Source organism: Scyliorhinus torazame, chromosome 5 (genome assembly GCF_047496885.1).
Source record: "Scyliorhinus torazame isolate Kashiwa2021f chromosome 5, sScyTor2.1, whole genome shotgun sequence".
Classification (NCBI taxonomy): domain Eukaryota; kingdom Metazoa; phylum Chordata; class Chondrichthyes; order Carcharhiniformes; family Scyliorhinidae; genus Scyliorhinus; species Scyliorhinus torazame.
Window position 1 is genome coordinate 175,015,413 of NC_092711.1, and position 21,186 is coordinate 175,036,598.

The 21,186-nt window shown below is 45.1% G+C and overlaps 1 protein-coding gene across 1 annotated transcript in view; it reads right to left on the reverse strand.

Annotated features, from left to right (window-relative positions):
* LOC140418053 (uncharacterized) overlaps positions 1-18,385 on the reverse strand; it is a 72,204-nt gene extending 53,819 nt beyond the window's left edge. Inside the window, 3 exon segments of the mRNA XM_072501480.1 lie at positions 7,349-7,526; positions 15,727-17,175; positions 18,210-18,385. Of these exon segments, the coding sequence (XP_072357581.1) occupies positions 7,349-7,526; positions 15,727-16,817 (1,269 nt within the window). The 5' untranslated portion in view covers positions 16,818-17,175; positions 18,210-18,385.
* Between the last annotated feature and the right edge of the window lie 2,801 nt (positions 18,386-21,186).

The window sequence follows — 21,186 nt, forward strand, 5'->3', positions numbered from 1 at the left end:
AATAATCCGGACAGATATGCCAAAAAGGCTCAACTCAGCCACACCCGACCCGTTAATGGCCCCTGGACTAACCTCCCGATTGATTTTATAGGACCATTGCCCCCTTGCAGGAATGGCTATAAATATGTACTTGTGGTAATTGACACATTTACAAAATGGGTGGAAGCATTCCCAGCCCGCACAAACACTGCAAAAACCACAGCCAAGATTTTGACCCACCACATGATTACAAGATGGGGACTCCCCCGCAGCATTGAATCAGACCAAGGTTCCCATTTTACGGGATGTGCCATGCAGAACGTCCTCACGATATTTGGCATCACCCAAAAATTCCACACAGCACACCACCCACAGTCGAGTGGTATCGTGGAGCACATGAATCGGACCCTAAAATCCACCCTCAGAAAAATGGTCCAGCAGAACAGCACCACTTGGGACTCAGTCCTCCCTTTTGCGCTGATGTTTTTGCGTAACACTATTTCTACCTCCAGAGGTTGCACACCACACACCCTCATGACCGGATGCCCCATGCAAGGCACAGAATATTTGTTAGGCTTAGACTTGACCAGCCCCGAAGTGACAGCCCTCACACACGAGAAAGCCGTGGAGCAATTAGTTGCAAATGTTAAAACGGCTCAGCTAGCAGCCGCAGTAAAATTGGGCACCAGAAAGAAACAGAGCAAGGCTTGTTTCGAGAAGACAGTGCATGCGACTGAGTACAGTATAGGATAGCAAGTTATGCTTTCTGTATATAACCCCAGCACATTCCTGTCACCAAAATACTCGTGTCCGTATTCCATTGCGGATAAAGTAAGCCCTTCCGTTTATAAAATAAAATACCCCAACGGTAAGACTGCGTGGTTCCATATAAACCAGCTGAAGGCATATGGAACACAGTCGAACCACGCACACCACGTCATGCTCGACGCAGCACACCACGTCCCGCCCACAGCCAACGTAACCCTACCATCCCCCACCACGTCCAGCCCAGCCACGGACTCGACCTCGACTCCACCCCCGAAATATACACTCCGGCCCGGAACGCCCACAGACTGCAGCAGCAGAGACAGCGACTGTGACTCGGACGATAGCCACAGCACGCCTCCCTACTATCCCCATACAACCGGATCCACACCCAGCGACTCCGACTACGATCCGAGTGATCCCTTCATGATCACTTTCCTAAATAAACCTCACCACAGACCACCGAACTACACCGACGACCCCGATTTCGTCCCCACCCAACTAGACACCAACTATTGGCACCGAAATAACTCGTTCCGACTCGTCCGCAACGACGAGAGCCACCCCAACTCACACCAGGCAGCCCTTTCAGCCCTGATCCACTCCAGAGTTTGGCACCCGGGAGAAGAGGACGACCTTAGGTCTGATTCCCAAACCGAGAACCCCTTTGCGACCCTGTTCGCAACCGAGAACTGAGGTGTCCAGATAATGTTTTAAAGGAACCGCTTGGGAGAAGTGGTGTCCTTTCTGATGGAACCTGCAGAATGTTTTATGTTGTTTGTAAGTTTGTTAAATGTTGTATGTCCGACAGGAGAATTTTCTTTCTCACTGCCCCACGCCTATTCGGCCGAAACCTCGGAGGACTTGCCTACAGAGACTCACTGTGGCCAGACACTAGTTCAGAGGAACTAGCTTGTCTGCAGACACTTGTTAAGGAACCAGATGCCCGTTCATAACTGCCCTTCTGGTTCAAAGGAAAGAACCACTACGGCAGCCCCACCACGATGACTACATTTTATGCCCGTTCTTGTCGGTTGCTCAGGCAGTGGAGAAACGGCTTGGGTCCCGCCCTGCTTGGGAACCCCCCTCTGGTCAACTACGCTCGGGTAGGAGAGACACGGCATTGGTAACCCTCCCACCCGGGGACTCCACCCAACTCTTACCCATCGCGGCCCACACGCACCTCATTTTGGCATTTTCGTTCAAAAAGCTTTGTTTTGTTTAGGTAACCCTTACGTTGCCGACCATCTGCTATTTACATCCTGAAACATTTGGAGGTAAATTGCACAGTTTGCGAGACGGCTCGCACTGGTTCATCATTGGGAAGTGTGTCTTCTCCTAAAATTTGTTTTTGAAAAAAAATAAATGAGGGAGTCACACATAGTGACCAATTATAAAGGGAATAATTGGCACCAAAGGACAGACACACTAGCGTACAAGATATTAAACAAAGATGGTTACAGACACTATGCTTGTTTCCACAGAACTCCAGAAGCTCCAGGACCGGAGAAGACAAAGAAAGAAAAGGAAAAAGAGCCATGAGGACTTCCTTCAAGTGGATCATCCTCATGATTTTGAACATTTGGTTGCGCGGGAACGCGAACTCCATGACTTCAAGCCCCCCAGCCGTTAATGCTTCACTTTCCCGCAGTACCCAGAGCCCAGTCACCAGTGACACTACAGCATCTTGGTGTGCCAGGTTTATAACCTGGTACTCTCTGTCCTAGGTGATAGAAACTTTACTAGCATTAGCGATACTCTGCTGCATAGTGCAGACTACGCGTCTATGGAAATGGAGAAGGAGAAACTACCGCGCTCGAACCCCGGTATATAGGATCAGATCCCCTATTTTTGGTTACGACCAGACCCCCGACCCCCGCGATCTATAATAAAGTGCATTCACTTGCGTTTATTGTAAATAAAGAAATGTAAAGAACTTTTCATGAGCAAATTGTATGATCCTGAGCTTGACTGCCAAGCCAGGAAACACTGTGCATGAAATGCTATGATTTTGTTGTATGATTGAGGAAGGTAGGATAATGGAATGTTTAAGTGAGTGTAGTGTATTAAGAATAAGTTAGAGGTTCCCAGTTTATTGTTTTGTAATGCATGTCCCTGTCTGACATAGCGCCCTTAGAATTGTTAGTTAAAAAATTTTTTGCATAGCTATGGTCAGTGCAGAGGCCATGAATTGGCTAGCTGTAAGAAGACAGAGGGTGGTGGTTAATGTGAAATGTTCAGCCTGGAGTTCAGTTACTAGTGGTGTACTACAAGGATCTGTTTTGGGGTCACTGCTGTTTGTTATTTTTATAAATGACCTGGAGGAGGGCGTAGAAGGATGGGTGAGTAAATTTGCGGATGACACTAAAGTCGGTGGAGTTGTGGACAATGCGGAAGGATGTTGCAGTTTACAGAGGGACATAGATAAGCTGCAGAGCTGGGCAGAGAAGTGACAAATGGAGTTTAATGCAGAAAAGTATGAGGTGATTCATTTTGGAAGGAATAACAGGAATACAGAGTACTGGGCTAATGGTAAGATTCTTGGTGGTGTCGATGAGCAGAGAGATCTCGGTGTCCATGTATATAGATCCCTGAAAGTTGCCACCCAGGTTGATAGGGTTGTTATAATGTGTACAGTGTGTTAGCTGTTATTGGTAGAGGGATTGAGTTTCAGAGCCGTGAGATCATGTTGCATCTGTACAAAACGCTGGTGTGGCCGCATTTGGAGTATTGCGTGCAGTTCTGGTCGCCGCATTAGAGGAAGGTTGTGGAAGCATTGGAAAGGGTGCAGAGGAGATTTACCAGGATGTTGCCTGGTATGGAGGGAAGATCTTATGAGGAAAGGCTGAGGGACTTGAGGCTGTTTTCGTTAGAGAGAAGGTTAAGAGGTGACTTAATAGAGGCATACAAAATGATCAGAGGATTAGATGGGGTAGACAGTGAGAGCCTTTTTCCTCAGATGGTGATGGCTAGCATGAGGGGACATAGATTTAAATTGAGGGGAGGTAGATATAGGACAGATGTCATAGGTAGGTTCTTTACTCAGAGAGTAGTAAGGGCGTGGAATGCCCTGCCTGCAACAGCAGTGGACTCGCCAACATTAAAGGCATTTAAATGGTCATTGGATAAACATATGGATGATAATAGAATAACGTAGATGGACTTTAGATTGGTTTCACAGGTTGGCGCAACATCGAGGGCCGAAGGGCCTGTACTGTGCTGTAATGTTCTAATCTATTCTATTTTACAGGACATTAGGTTGGATGTTGAGTCAAGATCTGCCAAAGTCATCGTTGCATCAGGACCTGGATATCATCGGCCTTTGAATCGAGAAAGAGAAATGTTTGTGCATTCTAAGCGTTTCAAAATATTTTAAACATCAGTACAACTGGAAAAACACCAAGATGCACACACCCAAAGTGGCTGTGTCCCAGTGCACTGTCCGTAGAACGAGATTTTACCAGTTGCACTGCCAGAAAAAACAGCATCCCAACCACAGCAGGGAGAGACCGTACACGTGTTCTGTGTGTGCATGAGGCTTGGTTGTCCAACCTGGAGAGACACAGTCAGACCCACACCATGGAGAAACCGTGGTGACTGTGGAAAGGGATTCAGATCCCCCTTCTGTGCTGGAAATTCATCAAAGCATTCACACTGGGGAGAGACCGTTCACCTGCTCCGAGTGTGAGAAGGGTTTCATTAATTCATCCAACTTCCTGAAGCACTTGCAACTTCACACTAGGAGAAGGCCGTTCACCTGTCCTGAGTGTGGGACGGGATTCAGTCATTCATCAAATTTACTGATACACCGACGGGTTCACACTGGGCAGAGGCGATTCACCTGTCCTGAGTGTGGTAAGGGATCTATTAATTCATCCGACTTGCTGACACACCGAAGAGTTCACACTGGGGAGAGGCTGTTCACCTGTCCTGAGTGTGGGAAGGGATTCAGTCATTCATCCAATTTACTGATACACCGACGGGTTCACACTGGGGAGAGGCTGTTCACCTGTCCTGAGTGTGGGAAGGGATTCAGTCATTCATCCAATTTACTGATACACCGACGGGTTCACACTGGGGAGAGACTGTTCACCTGCACTGAGTGTGGAAAAGCATTCATTAATTCATCTCACCTGCGGAGACACCAGCGAGTTCACACTGCGGAGAGGCCATTCATCTGCTCTGTGTGTGGAAAGGGATTCAGTCAGTTATGCAGCCTGCAGAGACACCAGCGAGTTCACACCGGTGAGAAGCCGTTCATCTGCTCTGACTGTGGGAAGGGATTCACTCAATCATCCCATCTGCTGACACACCAGCGAGTTCACAAGTGATTACAGACCAGAGGGAGCTGGAGAACCCAATGGCTGCCTGCTGAATGCTGTTCCATTCATCCCCAACAAGAATCCACCTCCATCCACTAATTAAATCGCCCATAAATACTTATCGAGTGTAGATATAGACACAGAATGAGACAAAGTACAAGATGGAAGAGAGATGAATGGAAAATGCTTCAGGATGACAGAAATAACGAAGCGAGGATCCGCAGCCCCTCTCCACATGGCAGCAACGGGCCTGTCCCAACACCTCATTCAGGTCTGGAGAAGTCTGAGCTGAGACTATCCTGTCTGAGCTGAGAAAATTCAGAAAAGACATTAGTGACACCCTTGGGACTATGAAAAATTCAGTCTCAGAACTGGAACAAGCTGTCAGCGGTTTGGGAAAGAGGGTAGTGGAGCCTGAGAACAGAATTAGTACGGTTAACGATAGTAACATTCACAGATACAGGCTCCTCTCTTATTTACACCAGAGAGACAGATGGTTAGAGGACAGATGTCAGAACCTCGAACATTTCATGAGATGGAACAACCTGTGAATTTATGAGGTGCCAGAAAACTCAGTAGGCGGGACATTATCTTGAGAAAGCTTTCTCAAGAACCTGCTTAAACTCCCGATCGATTTCCCACTGCAACTAGAGTGGGCTCACAGATCACTGCAACAAAAGCCGTCAGATGCTAATTCACCCCCGAGATCATTTGTGGTGAAATTTCTCAGCTCCAGATGAAAATGTTAAATTAATTGCATACTCTAAATTTTAAAAAAATATGTGAAAGGGTGACATAAACCCATTGAGAGAAAAAAGATGCTCTGTCAGTTGAAACATCTAGGCTGCAAGGGGCTGGTTTAGCACACTGGGCTAAATCGCTGGCTTTTAAAGCAGACCAAGGCAGGCCAGCAGCACGGTTTGATTCCCGTACCAGCCTCCCCGAACAGGTGCCGGAATGTGGTGACTAGGGGCTTTTCACAGTAACTTCATTGAAGCCTACTCGTGACAATAAGCGATTTTCATTTCAAAACTGCATTTTTACAAGAAACACATTTGTCAGACACAGACCACAGTAAGCTGGGCAGATCCTGGGCAAACCAGATATTATTTTCCTCTCGTGCATCAGGCTAAATTGCCCCTTAATTGGAAAAAAATAATTAGGTCCTCTAAATTTTTATTTTAAAATGCAAGCACTGGCCTGGATGGCTACATAAACAAATTTTATAAGACCGTTAAAGACATACATCCACCTTTACTTCAGCAGGCCTATCGTCACTCATTAGAAACTGGATCATTGGCTCCTTCATGGAGAGATGCAATTATAACAGTCATTCATAAGGAGGGGAGAGACCCAACAGAGTGTGGGTCACATCGCCCCATATCATAACTTAATTGTATCCTGAAGGTTCTAACAACAATACTGGCCCATAAACAGGATAATAACAGGTTATACATCCAGACCAAACTGGATTGATAACAGGTGTTACTCTGGAGACAATCTCCACAGGCTCCTTAACATCATGACTCATGTCCAAGGGAATGGGGTTGAGGCCATGATCTTATCTTTAGACGCTGAAAAGACATTTGATCAAATATCATGGGTGTACCTATTTCAGACTTTACACCAGCCTGGAGTTTGGACTCAACTTTGTGAGATGGGTCCAGATCCTCTATTCAAATCCACAGGCCTCTGTTCATGTGAACAGTCATATTGCTGAAGTCTTTGGGCGATAGAGGGGGACAAGACCGGGTTGGCCTCTGTCCCCTTCTTCTGTTCACTTATGTATAAAACCCTTAACCCAAATGGTGAGAAACAAGACGGACATACAGAGGTTCCAGCTGGAGAAGAAAAGCACAAGTTGTCATTCTATGCTGATGACGTCCTGCTTTACTTATTAGATCCTGCAACATCCATATTTTCTGTGAAAGAGAGTATTTAAAAGATAGGCTGTGACTCAGGTTATAAAGTTAATGTTAAAAAAATTGAAGCAACGGAAATAGGTGGACAAATCCCAACCATATTGAGACACAAAGTGCCTTTAAATGGCTCAGTCGGGCACTAAATATCTCAGTATTCTTGTCCCACCAACAATCGATAGAATATATGGAGCAAATTACACTTGTATCATTAACCATATGAAGAGTGATCTGGATGGGTGGCTGAGCTGACCACTCCGTTAAGACGGATTGAAATTATTCGGATGAATGTCCTCCCCAGATTGTTGTCCCTGTTCCAGATGTTACTTATTCAGATTCCAGAATCTACATTAAATTTTCTACATTGTCTGATCTCCTGTTTTTGGGCAGCTCAACTATAATCTGTGACAGCTTGGTTAACAGACAGCGTAGACACACGGTGGCTGAACCTGGAGAAACCTGCGTCCCAACTTCCATTAACAGCACTGCCATTTCTGGGTAACAGCATAAACGATTGCAGAATGAGTGAATGCCAGATTGACTAACAATATTTGGAAAGAAATTCAGAAATCATTTGATTTACCTGGTTCAATCTCGGCTCTGACCACCATTGGGTCTATAAAATATTTAATACTCTCCACGCACGATAAGGACTTTTTAAGAAATGGTCTGAATATTGCCTCACCTTCACCAGATATTTCAGCAGATACTCCAAAATCTTTTGAGCAGATCAGAGGGGAATTTGGCCTTCCAAATGGCAGCACGGTAGCACAAGTGATTAGCACTGTGGCTTCACAGCGCCAGGGTCCCAGGTTCGATTCCCCGCTGGGTCACTGTCTGTGCGGAGTTTGCACGTTCTCCCCGTGTCCGCGTGGGTTTCCTCCGGGTGCTCCGGTTTCCTCCCACAGTCCAAAGACGTGCAGGTTAGGTGGATTGGCCATGCTAAATTACCCGTAGTGTCCATAAGGGTTGGGAGGGGTTATTGGGTTGCGGGGATAAGGTGGAAGTGAGGGATTAATGTGGGTCGGTGCAGACTCGATGGGCCGAATGGCCTCCTTCTGCACTGTATGTTCTATGTAATCTATGTAAAAATATTAACATTTTTAGCATACGTACAGACAAATTTTCTTTGCAAACATGAAGGGGGCAATTTCATGGAAAAGAAACATTTTTCCCCATTTTGGGCATGTTTAACAGGATGGTTTTCAGCGATTGCAGTGGTTGAACCGCAACAGGAGATACCAGTGGAAGACTGGGATCAAACTTGTCCTGAGACCAATCTCGTCACCGACCCAAATATCCTGAGGGAATATAAATGGAAGCTCATTCCGAGCTACTTCTGAAGACCACATATTACTGTAAGAATTGGTTCCTCCACTATAAGTAGTACTGAAAAGACTGCAGGAAATCATTACTTCCACACATACTGATCGTGGCCAAATTTGAGAGAGTATTGGCATAAGATATTCAAAACATTGGCTGAGGTGTTGCACATGGACATCCCACAGACCCCCCTCCAGCTGCTCTGTGAGGGACAATTCCAGAAGGGATGGAAAGAAGAAAACAACACAATCTTTTACAAGTTTTGCTGTCATGAAGGGTGTTGTCTTCAAATAGCTGAAATCCATTCCCCCAACCTGTGAAACTTGGTGATCCGAAGTCAGAGAGCGATTTGAGATGGACAGAATCCCGCATGCATTCCGCTCCCAGAGCCAAACATTATTTCAAAGGTGATTGCCAGTAACGGGATTATTCATATGAATTAAACCACAGAGAGCCCCCAACCCAGCCCCACTCATTATATACATTTTATTTGCCTTTTTAAAAAAAAACGTGTTTTCCCATCTATTTCCGTGGTCATTTTTCACTGATGCTCGATGTAAGGAAGCAACTTTTATACGGACCAGTTATCATCATCAAACTCTTGTTTATCTGCTGTATCGACACCTGTCTGTACGTGTAACTTGATTCTCAAAACCAAAAGTGTCTTTGTTATACTGTGTCTTTTATATTTCTGTCAACAATGCCAATGATTGATGTGGACAATTCGAACCATTTTAACCTTTTGTTTCTGTGTGGCGTGAGAAAATTAAAATAAAGAGTTTTTCAAAAAGCACTCCATTGGTTGCAAAGCACTATGGGACATCCAGTGGTTGTGGAAGGCGCTATAGAAATGAAAGTTTTTTAATTGAAGACTTCTGTCATCTGATCTTGTTTTATGGAACTTAACTGATTCAGCCACCCCCAACTTACCATTTAATAAATTCACTTTGGGTCAGACAAAACTTTAAACAATTAAGACAAAGGCAGAATTCTCTGGATAGAAAATTTTAAAAGAAGTTTATTAAATGAAAAAGGTTTACTGAACAACTTTAAGAAATTGACTATTTACAACTTCATGTGGGTGATCAGTCTGTAGAAGCGTCACCCTCTCTGGCTCCTTCTTTGACAGTAATTCTTGTGGAATTCAGCCTCGGGAGTCTGGCTCCTACATTGACAGTAATTTCCTTGGAACTCGGCCTCAGGAGTCTTCAGTACTTGGCCAGCAAGGAAGACCTTCAGAATCTCTACTTTTATCCCCAAAGTGACCATTACCTCACATCAGAGTTGGGCCTGTTGTAACATGACCATTGGTCAATTTGGTCACTGGATTAATTTAATTGGATCCCCAAATACTGACACGACCTTTTCTCATTATCTCAGACAGGAATACAATAAAACTGTTTCATACTATTCCCTTATCTGATTCTATACAATCCCTTATTCAGACAGTTTCCAAGTTGAGACTAATCAGAGCTTGAAGGTCTCTCTTGCCAGTACATTTATCTTCATTGCACATTCTTTATATACACAGCAATTAAGTGTTTACATTTTTACAGCAAATAAAACTCAGTCTTACACGATAACTACTGATTCATTATTGATTAACTGTAATGCAATTAGGCTCATTACTTATTCAATCATCTGTTCCTGACAAGTCGCTAATTAATACAGAAATATTTAATTAATATATTTGTTAAATACAAGATACACTCATTCAAAGAGATAGTTTCTTACTCATCTTCAGATGGAACATTGCGCCTTATTTTTTAAAATTATTCATGGGAACGTGGACATCGCTGGTGAGGCCACCATTTATTGCTCATTTCTAAATGCCCTTGAACTGAGTGGTTTGCTTGCCCATCTGAGAGGACATTTACAAGTCAAGCACAACATTGCTGTGGATCTGGAGTCACATGTAGGCCAGGCCATGTAAGGATAGCAGATTTCCTTCCTTAAAGGACATTAGTAAAACAGATGGGTTTTTACAACAATTCGACTTTTAATTCAAGACTTGTATTAAATCTAAATTTCACCATCTGCTGCAGCTGGATTTGAACCCAGAGCATTAACCTGGGTCCCTGGATTACTAGCCCAGTGACAATGCCACTACGCCACTGCCTCATCCACATACCATTGGCAGAATATTATGCTGAGTATCTTCTCAAACTTCTAAAATACTTTATTTATTCAAACAAATTCTGCTAACTCTGCAGTTTCTAGAAACATTTTGGTTGCTAGTGTTAATTTTTAAAATAAAGATCTAGTTTTTACAATATAATTCCTGAATACACCAATTCGCTACTGATAATTATTGTTCACTACTGAATAATCATTGGTTTAATGACTGACTTTTGATATGAAATCAATAGTTAATCTAGAAAAGATACAAAATGTGAAATGGCTGCAAGGAGCCACAAGTTAAAAGTTAAAAGGGCTTCCTTGACCTTGTTACTTATGACACAAAAAAACACTATGAAAATACCAATTTTAAAACTATATTTGATTACACGTGTTATTAGTTTCCTACATTACAGCAGTAAATGTTTCAAAAGTACTTCATTGGCTGTAAAAGACTTTAGAAGGTCCAGAGGTCATGAGAGGTGCTCTTGAAATGCACCGGTTCTAATTGTCAGCAAACTAGTATATATTACACTCGGTGTCCTCACCAAAATCATTGATAAACATTTAATCTTAATTGTCGTAATAACCATGTTTTTGACACCATTTTGATCACTCTGTGAAAGCCCAGGCACACTATATCCACAATTATTTGTTGTAAAACATAGCGAGGTGTTGTGATTTGGAATAGAATATTTACATAGAATTTACAGTGCAGAAGGAGGCCATTCGGCCCATCGAGTCTGCACCGGCTCTTGGAAAGAGCACCCTACCCAAGGTCAACACCACCACCCTATCCCCATAACCCAGTAACCCCACCCAACACTAAGGGCAATTTTGGACACTAAGGGCAATTTATCATGGCCAATCCACCTAACCTGCACATCTTTGGACTGTGGGAGGAAACCGGAGCACCCGGAGGAAACCCACGCACACACGGGGAGGATGTGCAGACTCCGCACAGACAGTGACCCAAGCCGGAATCGAACCTGGGACCCTGGAGCTGTGAAGCAATTGTGCTATCCACAAGGCTACCGTGCTGCCCCCAAATGCACTGGAATGCACTGTCTACAAACGATGCTGGAAGCTGATTGAACTGTACCTTCAAAAAAGAAATTTAATGCATTCATGAAAAGAAAACAAAGTAGTCGAACAATGGGATTAAATGGGTAGCTTTGGAAAGAGCTGGCATGGGAAGCATGGGCCAAGTGGATTCCTTCTCTGCTCTGGGAGCCTTGTGTACATGTAGAGTGGTAATGACCCGGAACCGACTTCCTACGAGGGCAGCAATTTGAAGAATCTCAAAAGGAAATTGGATGGCACTTGAGGGAAATGAAGGCTCAGGGATTTGGGACAATGGGACTCACTGGTTGGTTCCATAAAGAGCTGGCATGGATTCAATGCGTTTAATGCCCACATTCCCCACTCTCCAAATGCTGTGAGATCAGAAAAGAAATTTCAGCTGCTCTCATCTCTCCAACCCCTTTAAGTTCCTCATCCCTGGTGCCATTCTCTTAAATCTCCTCTGCACCCTCTCTGAGAACTTTACATCTTTCCTGAAGTGGGGGACCCCTATATAGGGTTCCATTCTAGAGGGATAGAATTGAAAAGCAGGGAGGTTATGTTCAACTTGTTTCGAATCAGGATTAGACTACACTGGGAACATTAAAAAAAAAATTTAAAGTACAAATTCATTTTTTCCAATTAAGGGGCAATTTAGCGTGGCCAATCCACCTAGCCTGCACATCTTTTGGGTTGTGGGGGCGAAACCCATGCCAACAAGGGGAGAATGTGGAAACTCCACGAGGTCAGTGACTTAGAGCCGGGATCGAACCTGAGACCTCGGTGCCGTGAGGCAGCAGAGCTAACCCACTGCACCACCATGCTGCCCTCACTGTCAACATTTGGATCTCCATTTAGAAATAGGAAATAGAAGCACTGGAGAAGGTGCAACAAACATTCACAAGAATAATACCAGAACCGAGTGCATTTCACCCTCAGGAAAGGCTGGGGCTGCTTTTCTCTACAAAAGAGAAGACTGAAGGGTGACCTGATGGAAATCTTTAAGATTATGACGGGGTTCAATAATCCAATAGGGATTTCAATGAGAAACCTCTTTACCCAGCGAGGGATGAGAATGTGGAACTCGGTACCACATCGAGTGGTTGAGGTGAACACCATGAATACACTGAAGGGGACGCTAGATACATACATGGGAGAGGATGGAATAGAAGGAGATGCTGATGGGAGAGATGAAGAGGGGTGAGTGGAGGCTCATGTGGAGCATTAATATTGAAAGAGACCAATTGAGCCGACTGGCCTGACCCTGTGCTGTAGACTCAATGGAACAGAGACAAATGTATTTATTTTAGATCTACCTGTAGTGGGGGAAAAACACTTCACTAGCCAAGATAAAATAAATGTCCTTCATCATCATTTAGGCTAAATCGCTGGCTTTGAAAGCAGACCAAGGCAGGCCAGCAGCACGGTTCAATTCCCGTAACAGCCTGCCCGAACAGGCGCTGGAATGTGGCGACTAGGGGCTTTTCACAGTAACTTCATTGAAGCCTACTTGTGAAAATAAGCGATTTTCATTTCATTTTCATTTCAGCTTTTGTGGATTATTTTAGTGGAAATGTGCTTTCAGGCTCAAAGAGCATCAGCCCACTGAAAACAAAGTCGTAAGACTGGCCAGAATATACCCATTGTATAGAACCTTGGTTAAACCCCAGCTGAAGCAGTGTGTTCAGTTTTACTACCCTTACCTCAGAAAAGATATTATTGCTTCACAGAGGGAGTGCAACGAAGGTTCACCAGACTTATTCCTGGGATGGTTGAACTGTCCTATGAAGAAAGATTGGGGAAACTGGGCCTGTATTCTCGAAGTTGTGAAGAATTGCATTGCAACTTCCAAAATACCTAAAGGCTAGGCAGGTAATATATTTCCCCTAGTTGGGGAGTCTAGAACTAGAGGACACAATTTCAAAATAAGGGGGAAGCCACTTAGGACTGGTCTCAGAGGAGACATTTCTTTACTCAGAGGGTTGTGAATCTTTGGAATTCTCTACCCCAGAGGGCTGTGGGAGCTCAGTCATTGAGTGTGTTTAAAGCAGAGACTGACAGATTTCTAAATCCCAATAACACAAAGGGATATGGGGACAGTGTGGGGGAAAAGGCATTGAAGTGGATGATCAGCCATGATTGTATTGAATGGTGGAGCAGGCTCGACGGGCTGAATGGCCAACTCCTGTCCTATGTTCCAATGATACAAAGATATGTAGGAAAGTAAATTGTGAAGAGGACATACGGAAGTTAGAAAATGATATAGATAAGTTGAGTAGGAAAAGATCTGCCAAATGGAGCATAATGTGGGAAACTGTGAAATTATCCATTTTGGCCAGAAGAATAAAAAAGCTTATTATCTAAATGGTGAGAGATTGCAGAGCTCTGAGACTCAGAGGGATCTGGGTGTCCAAGAGCAGGAATCGCTAAAGGCGAGTATACAGGTACAGCAAGTAATTAGGAAAGCTAATAGAATGTTATTGTTTATTGTGAAGGGAATTGAATACAAAAGTAGGGAGGTTATGCTTCAGTTATACAGGACATTGGTGAGACCACATCTGGAGCACTGTGTACAGTATTGCTCTCATTTAAGGAATGATGTCAATGTGTTGGAAGCAGTTCAGAGAAGGTTTACTGGACTCATACCTGGAATTGGAGGCTGGTCTTATGAGGAATGATTGGATAGGCTGGTCTTCAGTCCAATGCTGTTTTAGTGACTTGATTGGACCGTATAAGATCCCGAGGGGCCTCGACAGGGTGGATGTGGAAAGGATGTTTCCTCTTGTGGGAGAATCTAGAAATTGGAGTCACTTTAAAAGTAATAACTTGTCCATTTAAGGTAGAGGAGAACTTTTTTCTCTCAGAGGGTTGTGAGTCTTTGCAACTCTCTTCCTCAAAGGGCTGTGGAAGCAGAGTCTGTGAATATTTTGAAGGCAGTGCTGGATAGATTCTTGATAATCAACATATAGTAATAATAATAATTGTTTATTGTCACAAGTAGGCTTTAATGAAGTTACTGTGAAAAGCCCCTAGTCGCCACATTCTGTTGCCTGTTCGGGGAGGCTGGTACGGGAATTGAACCCGCGCTGCTGGCATTGTTCTGCATTACAAGCCAGCTATTTCGCCCACTGTGCTCAATTAGTGTTTTGGGGATGATTTCTGTATCTTCCTCCATGAAGACAGACACACATTGTTCAGTTTCTCTGTCATTTCCCTGTTCCCCATTATAAACTCTCCTGTCACTGCCTGGAATGGACCCACATTGGTCTTTGCTAATCTTTTCCTTTTCACATTCCTATAGGAGCTTTTCCAGTTGTTTTTTATGTTTTTCGCCAGTTTGCTCTCATTCTATTTTCCCTCCATCAGTTTCTTTGTCCTCCTTTGTTGAATTCTAAAACTAGTTCCCAATCCTCAGGCTTACTCCTATGTTGCCCATTTGATCGCCTCCCTTTGATCTAATCCGATCTTTGTTCAAAATAAATTTAGAGTACCTAATTCATTTTTTCCAATTAAGGGGAATCCACCTATCCTGCACATCTTTGGGTTGTGGGGGCGAAACCCCCGTAAACACGGGGAAAATATGCAAACTCCACATGGACTGTGACCCAGAGCTGGGATCAAACCTGGGACCTTGGTGCCGTGAGGCAGCAGTGCTATCCACTGCACTACCGTGCTGCCCTGATCTAATGCAATCTTTAACTTTACTTGTTAGCCACAGTTGCATGACTTTTCTTGTTGGATTTTTGTTCCTTCAAGGAATCTATATTTGTTGTCAATGTGCCATAATTCCTTAAATGCTAGCAATTGCCTGTCTACCATCATACCTTTTATTGTAATCTCCCAATCTACCACAGACAACTTTTCCCTCATACCTTGAAGGTTTCTTTCTGGGAGAGACACCCAGATAAGTTCAACGAAATAACCATGGAACCACCATAGCCTATCTATATGGCAACATGGCATGATTTGGGGAGTTTACAACCAGAAAAGGGAACCAGATATCTTTTAACTTCTAAACACCTTGTCAGTCTGTGATCCTTGTGAAATTTGAAACCAACTATTCACAACAAAGCTCAAAGAACAGTAGACTACTGGAGGCAAAGTCAGGAGACCAGCCAGTCCAGCAGAAAGAAACTCTCCAACCATCTCTATTGACAACTGTCAGGATGAATAAAATGCAGTACTGGATGTAATTGAGAGCAGAAATAATAACAGCAGAATCCAACTCCTGTAATCACTTGTGAACTTGTTGGTGTCTCTGCAGATGCGATGAATCGCAAAATCCTTTCCCACACTGAGAGCAATTGAATGGCCTCTCCCCAGTGTGAACTCGCTGGTGCGTCTGTAGGGCAGATAATTGAATGAATCCCTTCCCACACTGAGAGCAGATGAACGGCTTCTCCCCAGTGTGAACTTGCCAATGTCTCTGCAGGGTGGATAATTGAGTGAAACCCTTCCCACACTGTGAGCAGGGGATTGGCCTCTCCCCAGTGTGAACTCGCTGGTGTGTCTGCAGGCTGGATAATTGAGTGAATCCCTTCCCACACCGAGAGCAGGTGAATGGTTTCTCCCCAGTGTGAACTCGCTGATGTCTATGAAGGGTGGATGAATGTCTGAATCCTTTCCCACACTGAGAGCAAGTGAATGGCCTCTCCTCAGTATGAACTCGCTGATGCGTCAACAGATTGAATGAACGACTGAATCCCTTCCCACATTGAGAGCAGGTGAATGGCTTTTCCCCAGAGTGAACTCGCTGGTGTGCCTGCAGGATATGTAACCTAGTGAATCCCTTCCCACATTGAGAACAGGTGAAAGACTTCTCCCTGATATGAATTTGCTGATGTCTCTGTAGGGTGGAGGAATCACTGCATCCCTTCCCACACTGAGAGCAAGTGAATGGCCTCTCCCCAGTGTGAACTAGCTGGTGTGTCGTCAGGGTGGATGAACGACTGAATCCCTTCCCACACTGAGAGCAGATGAACGGCTTCTCCCCAGTGTGAACTCGCTGGTGTGTCCGCAGGTGGGAAAACTGAGGGAATCCCTTCCCACACTGAGAGCAGGTGAACGGCCTCTCCCCAGTGTGAACTCGCTGATGTCTCTGTAGGGTGGATGAATGTCTGAATCCCTTCCCACACTGAGAGCAAATAAATGGCGTCTCCCCAGTGTGAACGCGCTGATGTATCAGCAGATTGAATGAACGACTGAATCCCTTCCCACACTTAGAGCAAGTGAATGGCTTTTCCCCTGTGTGAATACGTCGATGAGCTTCCAGCTCAGATGGGGCTCTGTGTCCCTTCCCACAGTCCCCACATTTCCATAGTTTCTCCATGTTTTTGGTGTCCTGATGTCTCTCCAGGTCAGACAATTGGTTGAAGCCTCGTCCACACACAGAACACGTGTACGGTCTCTCCCCGCTGTGAATGGTGTGATGTTTTTCAGGCTGTGGAAGTGGTTAAAGCTCTTTCCACAGTCAGTGCTCTGGAACACTCTCACTCGGGTGTGTGTGTCTCGGTGCTTTTCCTGTCACACTGATATTTGAAATATTTTGTAGCTGACAGATCAGGCAAACATTTCTCCTTCTAGATTTAAAGGCCGATGATATGAAGGTACCGATGATTGAAGTGACTCTGTCAGATCGAGATGTGACGTTTGAGACTTATATCTGTAATTCCTCCTCTTCTAATGTCCTGTAAAAACAATTTACAAAAGACATCACAGTCAGTATACGATAGAAATTCAGAACAGACAATTCTAGTTTCTATGCAATATTATTTCCTCTCTTTCCTCCAAAAGCTGTAAATCTCCATCCCACACTCTTTCTCCATTCTCATTCTGCTCTTTCTAATATTCACCCTCCCAATTCTCCTGAAAGTGCTGATTCAGGGTGATTGACAGATCCATGCTCACTGCTTCCTGTCCTGGGCACAGAGACCATAACAAATGGGAGAGGGAGTCAGCCTTTCGGCCCATCGATCCTGCTGAACCATTTAATGAGATAATTGTTCGATCTACCTCAGCACATTTTCCCACATGGTAGCACAGTGGGTAGCACTGTTGCTTCACTACTCCAGAATCCCAGGTCAATTCCCAGCTTGGGTCACTGTCGGGGTGGAGTCTGCACGTTCTCCCTGTGTCTGCATGGGTTTCCTCTGGGTGCTCCGGTTTCCTCCTACAAGTCTCGAAAGACGTGCTGTCAGGTGAATTGGATATTCTGAATTCTCCCTCTGTGTAGCCGAATAGGCGCCGGAATGTGGCGACTAGGGGCTTTTCACAGTAACTTCATTGCAGTATAAATTTAAGCCTACTTGTGTCAATAAATATTATTATTATTAACCATAAAAAACATATCTGGGCAGAACAGTGGTGCAGTGGTTAGCACTACTGCTTTTTGGCACCGGAGACCTGGGTTCGATCCCGTTCCCTTGTCTGCGTGGAGTTCTCACATTCTCCCTGTGCCTGCGTGGGTCTCACCTCCAGAACCCAAAGATGTGCAGTGTAGTTGGATTGGCCACACTAAATTGCCCCTTCATTGGAAAACAAATGTATCTAATCTGCACCAATCTACACTTGACATATCTCTGCCCTATATCACTTTACTATCCCCTTAAATGTCAGCCATCTCCTGGCAACGAACCCTTTAATTTTGAACATTAGGAAAGAGCTCACCCTTTTCGCCAGACAAATACATGTGTCAATCTTTAGGAGAGAGACCTGGGCCTACCTTTCCAGAGTCTGCACTCTTCCTGGATTCACTTCCTTTCCCTTCAGTTGCTGCAAGTCACCAATTGAAGGTCAGAATGATAAGAGAAATGGAAAGGAGGAGAAAACTCACAGATGTTGGAGACAGGTGGAGGTTTTAGTCTGTGTAAAGTTCAATCTTCATTCGGAGCGCAGAAGCTTTGGTGGACAGGAATGGGGTGAACAAGCTTCTTGTCCAACTTCCGCATGGAGGCAATGGGGAGCTCTGATTGGATGAAGGCGAATAATCCTTCCGGTCCTCCCACTCTTACCATTGGTTGATGGTTGTGGAGGGCCACCCTGCACATGCGCAGCTGCTCCTCTCCTATGACATGCGCATCACCACTTCTGGGCTTGGACACGAGCACGCAGGCGGTAATGGTTGTTTGGAGCAGGCGCATTGGGATTTGTGGCCCTGTTCGTCCCAGAGAATCCGTGGGAAAATTAGGATGTGGATGGGAGGCTTTGGACACACGTTGTGGATCCGCGAGACCTTATTAATAATTGTCAGCTCCTTGGTTCGCAGCTGCGAGGCTTGTCCTCCTGGCACCAAGCCCAGGTTAACGATCGCCATGTTGGTTGAGCGAGTGGATGATGGGGAGGGGAAACATAGGATTAAGCCCCGCCCCTCGTTCACTCTGATTGGCTGGAAGACCACGCGTGCTACAGCCCCGCTCTTCGTTCATTCTGAATGGCTGGAGAGCCCACCGTCCTCCCCCCTATCCCCCATTCACTCTGATTGTCTGGAGGACCAGCCGTCCTGCAGCCCCGCCCCTCGATTCTACTGATTCAATTGGGGAAGAGGAACAATCAACCAGCCTCTTCCCCCCCCCCCATTCACTCTGATTGGCTGGAGAAACCCTGCCACTGTGGGGACTGAGGGAAGGGATTCCGATGTCCGTGTGAGCTGGACATTGATCATTGTCGTCACACAGGCGAGATACCCATTTACCTGTTCTGTGTGCAGGAAGGGATTCACTTAGTTATCCATCTTGCAAAACTACCAAGGAGTTCATACCAGAGAGAGGCCTTTTACCTATTCTGAGTGCGGGAAGGTATTCAGTGATTTATCAGCCCTTTGGAAACACCAGAGAGGTCATACGGGGGTGAAGCTGTTCACCTGCGCTGAGTGTGGGCAGGGATCCACTCAGTTATCCAACCTGCTGAGACACCAGCCAGTTCACTCTGGGGAAAGACTGTTCACCTGCTCTCTGTGTGGAACATGATTCACTCAGTCATTGAGCTGCTGAGACACCGGGGCAGACACACCAACAAGAAACCCTTTAAATGCTCTGATTGTGGGAGTAACTTTCAACGCACTGCAGGCCCGATGGTCCACCAGTACATCCACACTGAGAAGAGGCCGTTCAGCTGCTTTCACTGTCCAAAGAGGTTCTGAATGTCATCAGCCCTGCTAACACACCAGCGGGTTCACACTGGGGAGAGACGGTTCATACGTAATGAGTGTGGGAAGGGATTCACTCAGCCATTCAACTTGCTAAGACACCAGCGCAGTGACACCAATGACAAACCTTTTAAATGCTCTGGTTGTGGTGGCGTCTTTAAAAATCTACGCATCTCATCATAGATTATCATAGAATTTACAGTGCGGAAGGAGGCCATTCAGCCCATCGAGTCTGCACCGGCTCTTGGAAAGAGCACCCTACCCAAGGTCAACACCTCCACCCTATCCCCATAACCCAGTAACCCCACCCAACACTAAGGGCAATTTTGGACACTATGGGCAATTTAGCATGGCCAATCCACCTAACCCGCACATCTTTGGGCTGTGGGAGGAAACCGGAGCACCCGGAGGAAACCCACGCACACACGGGGAGGATGTGCAGACTCCGCACAGACAGTGACCCAAGCCGGGAATCGAACCTGGGACCCTGGAGCTGTGAAGCAATTGTGCTATCCACAATGCTACCGTGCTGCCCCTCATGATCTACCAGTACATTCAAACTGGGGAGAGGCCTTTCACCTGTTCTCATGGTGCCAAGTGGTTTAGAAGGTCATCCTGCCTGTGGACACACTGGGGAGAGATTCAGAGTCTGGGAAGGGCTTCAGTGACTCAGTCCACCTGTGGAGACACCAGCGAGTTCATAAGTGATTATCGGATTGGATTCTGCTGTTATTGTTGCTGTTTACCACATCCAGGATTGAACCATGTTCATTCTGGCACTTGGTGAAGTGGGAGGGTTGGACGGTTTCTTTCTGCTAGATTGGCCGGTCTCATGACTTTGCTCCCAGTGGGCTGATGCTCTTTGAGCCTGAAATGATCCACAAAATCTGATGAAGTACATTTATTTTGTCCTGGGTAATAATTCGTATTTTCCCACACTGCAGATAGATCTAAAATAAATACATTTGTCTCTGTTCCATTGAGTCTACAGCACAGGATCAGGCCAGTCGACTCAATTTGTTTCTGACAGTATTAATGCTCCACATGAGCCTATATCCACCACTCTTCATCTTCCCCAATCAGCATATCCTTCTATTCCTTTCTCCGTCATCTATGTATCTAGCCTTCCCTTCAATGTATTCATGCTGTTCACCTCAACCACTCACTGTGGTAGCGAGTTCCACATTCTCACCACTTGCTGGGTAAAGAGGTTTCTCATGACATCCCTATTGGATTATTGAACCCCTTTATAATCTTAAAGATTTCCATCATGTCACCCTTCAGTCTTCTCGTTTCTCGAGAAAAGCAGCCCCAGTCTTTCCTGAGGGCGAAATACTCTCAGTTCCGGTCTTATTCTTGTGAATCTTTGTTGCACCTTCTCCAGTGCCTCTATTTCCTTTTTCTAAATGGAGGTCACAAATGTTGACAGACTCCCAGTGTAGTCTAACCCTGGTTCTAAACAAGTTGAACATAACCTCCCTGATTTTCAATTCTATCCCTCTAGATTGGAACCTTATATATGGACTCCACACTTTAGGAAAGATGTGAAGTTCTC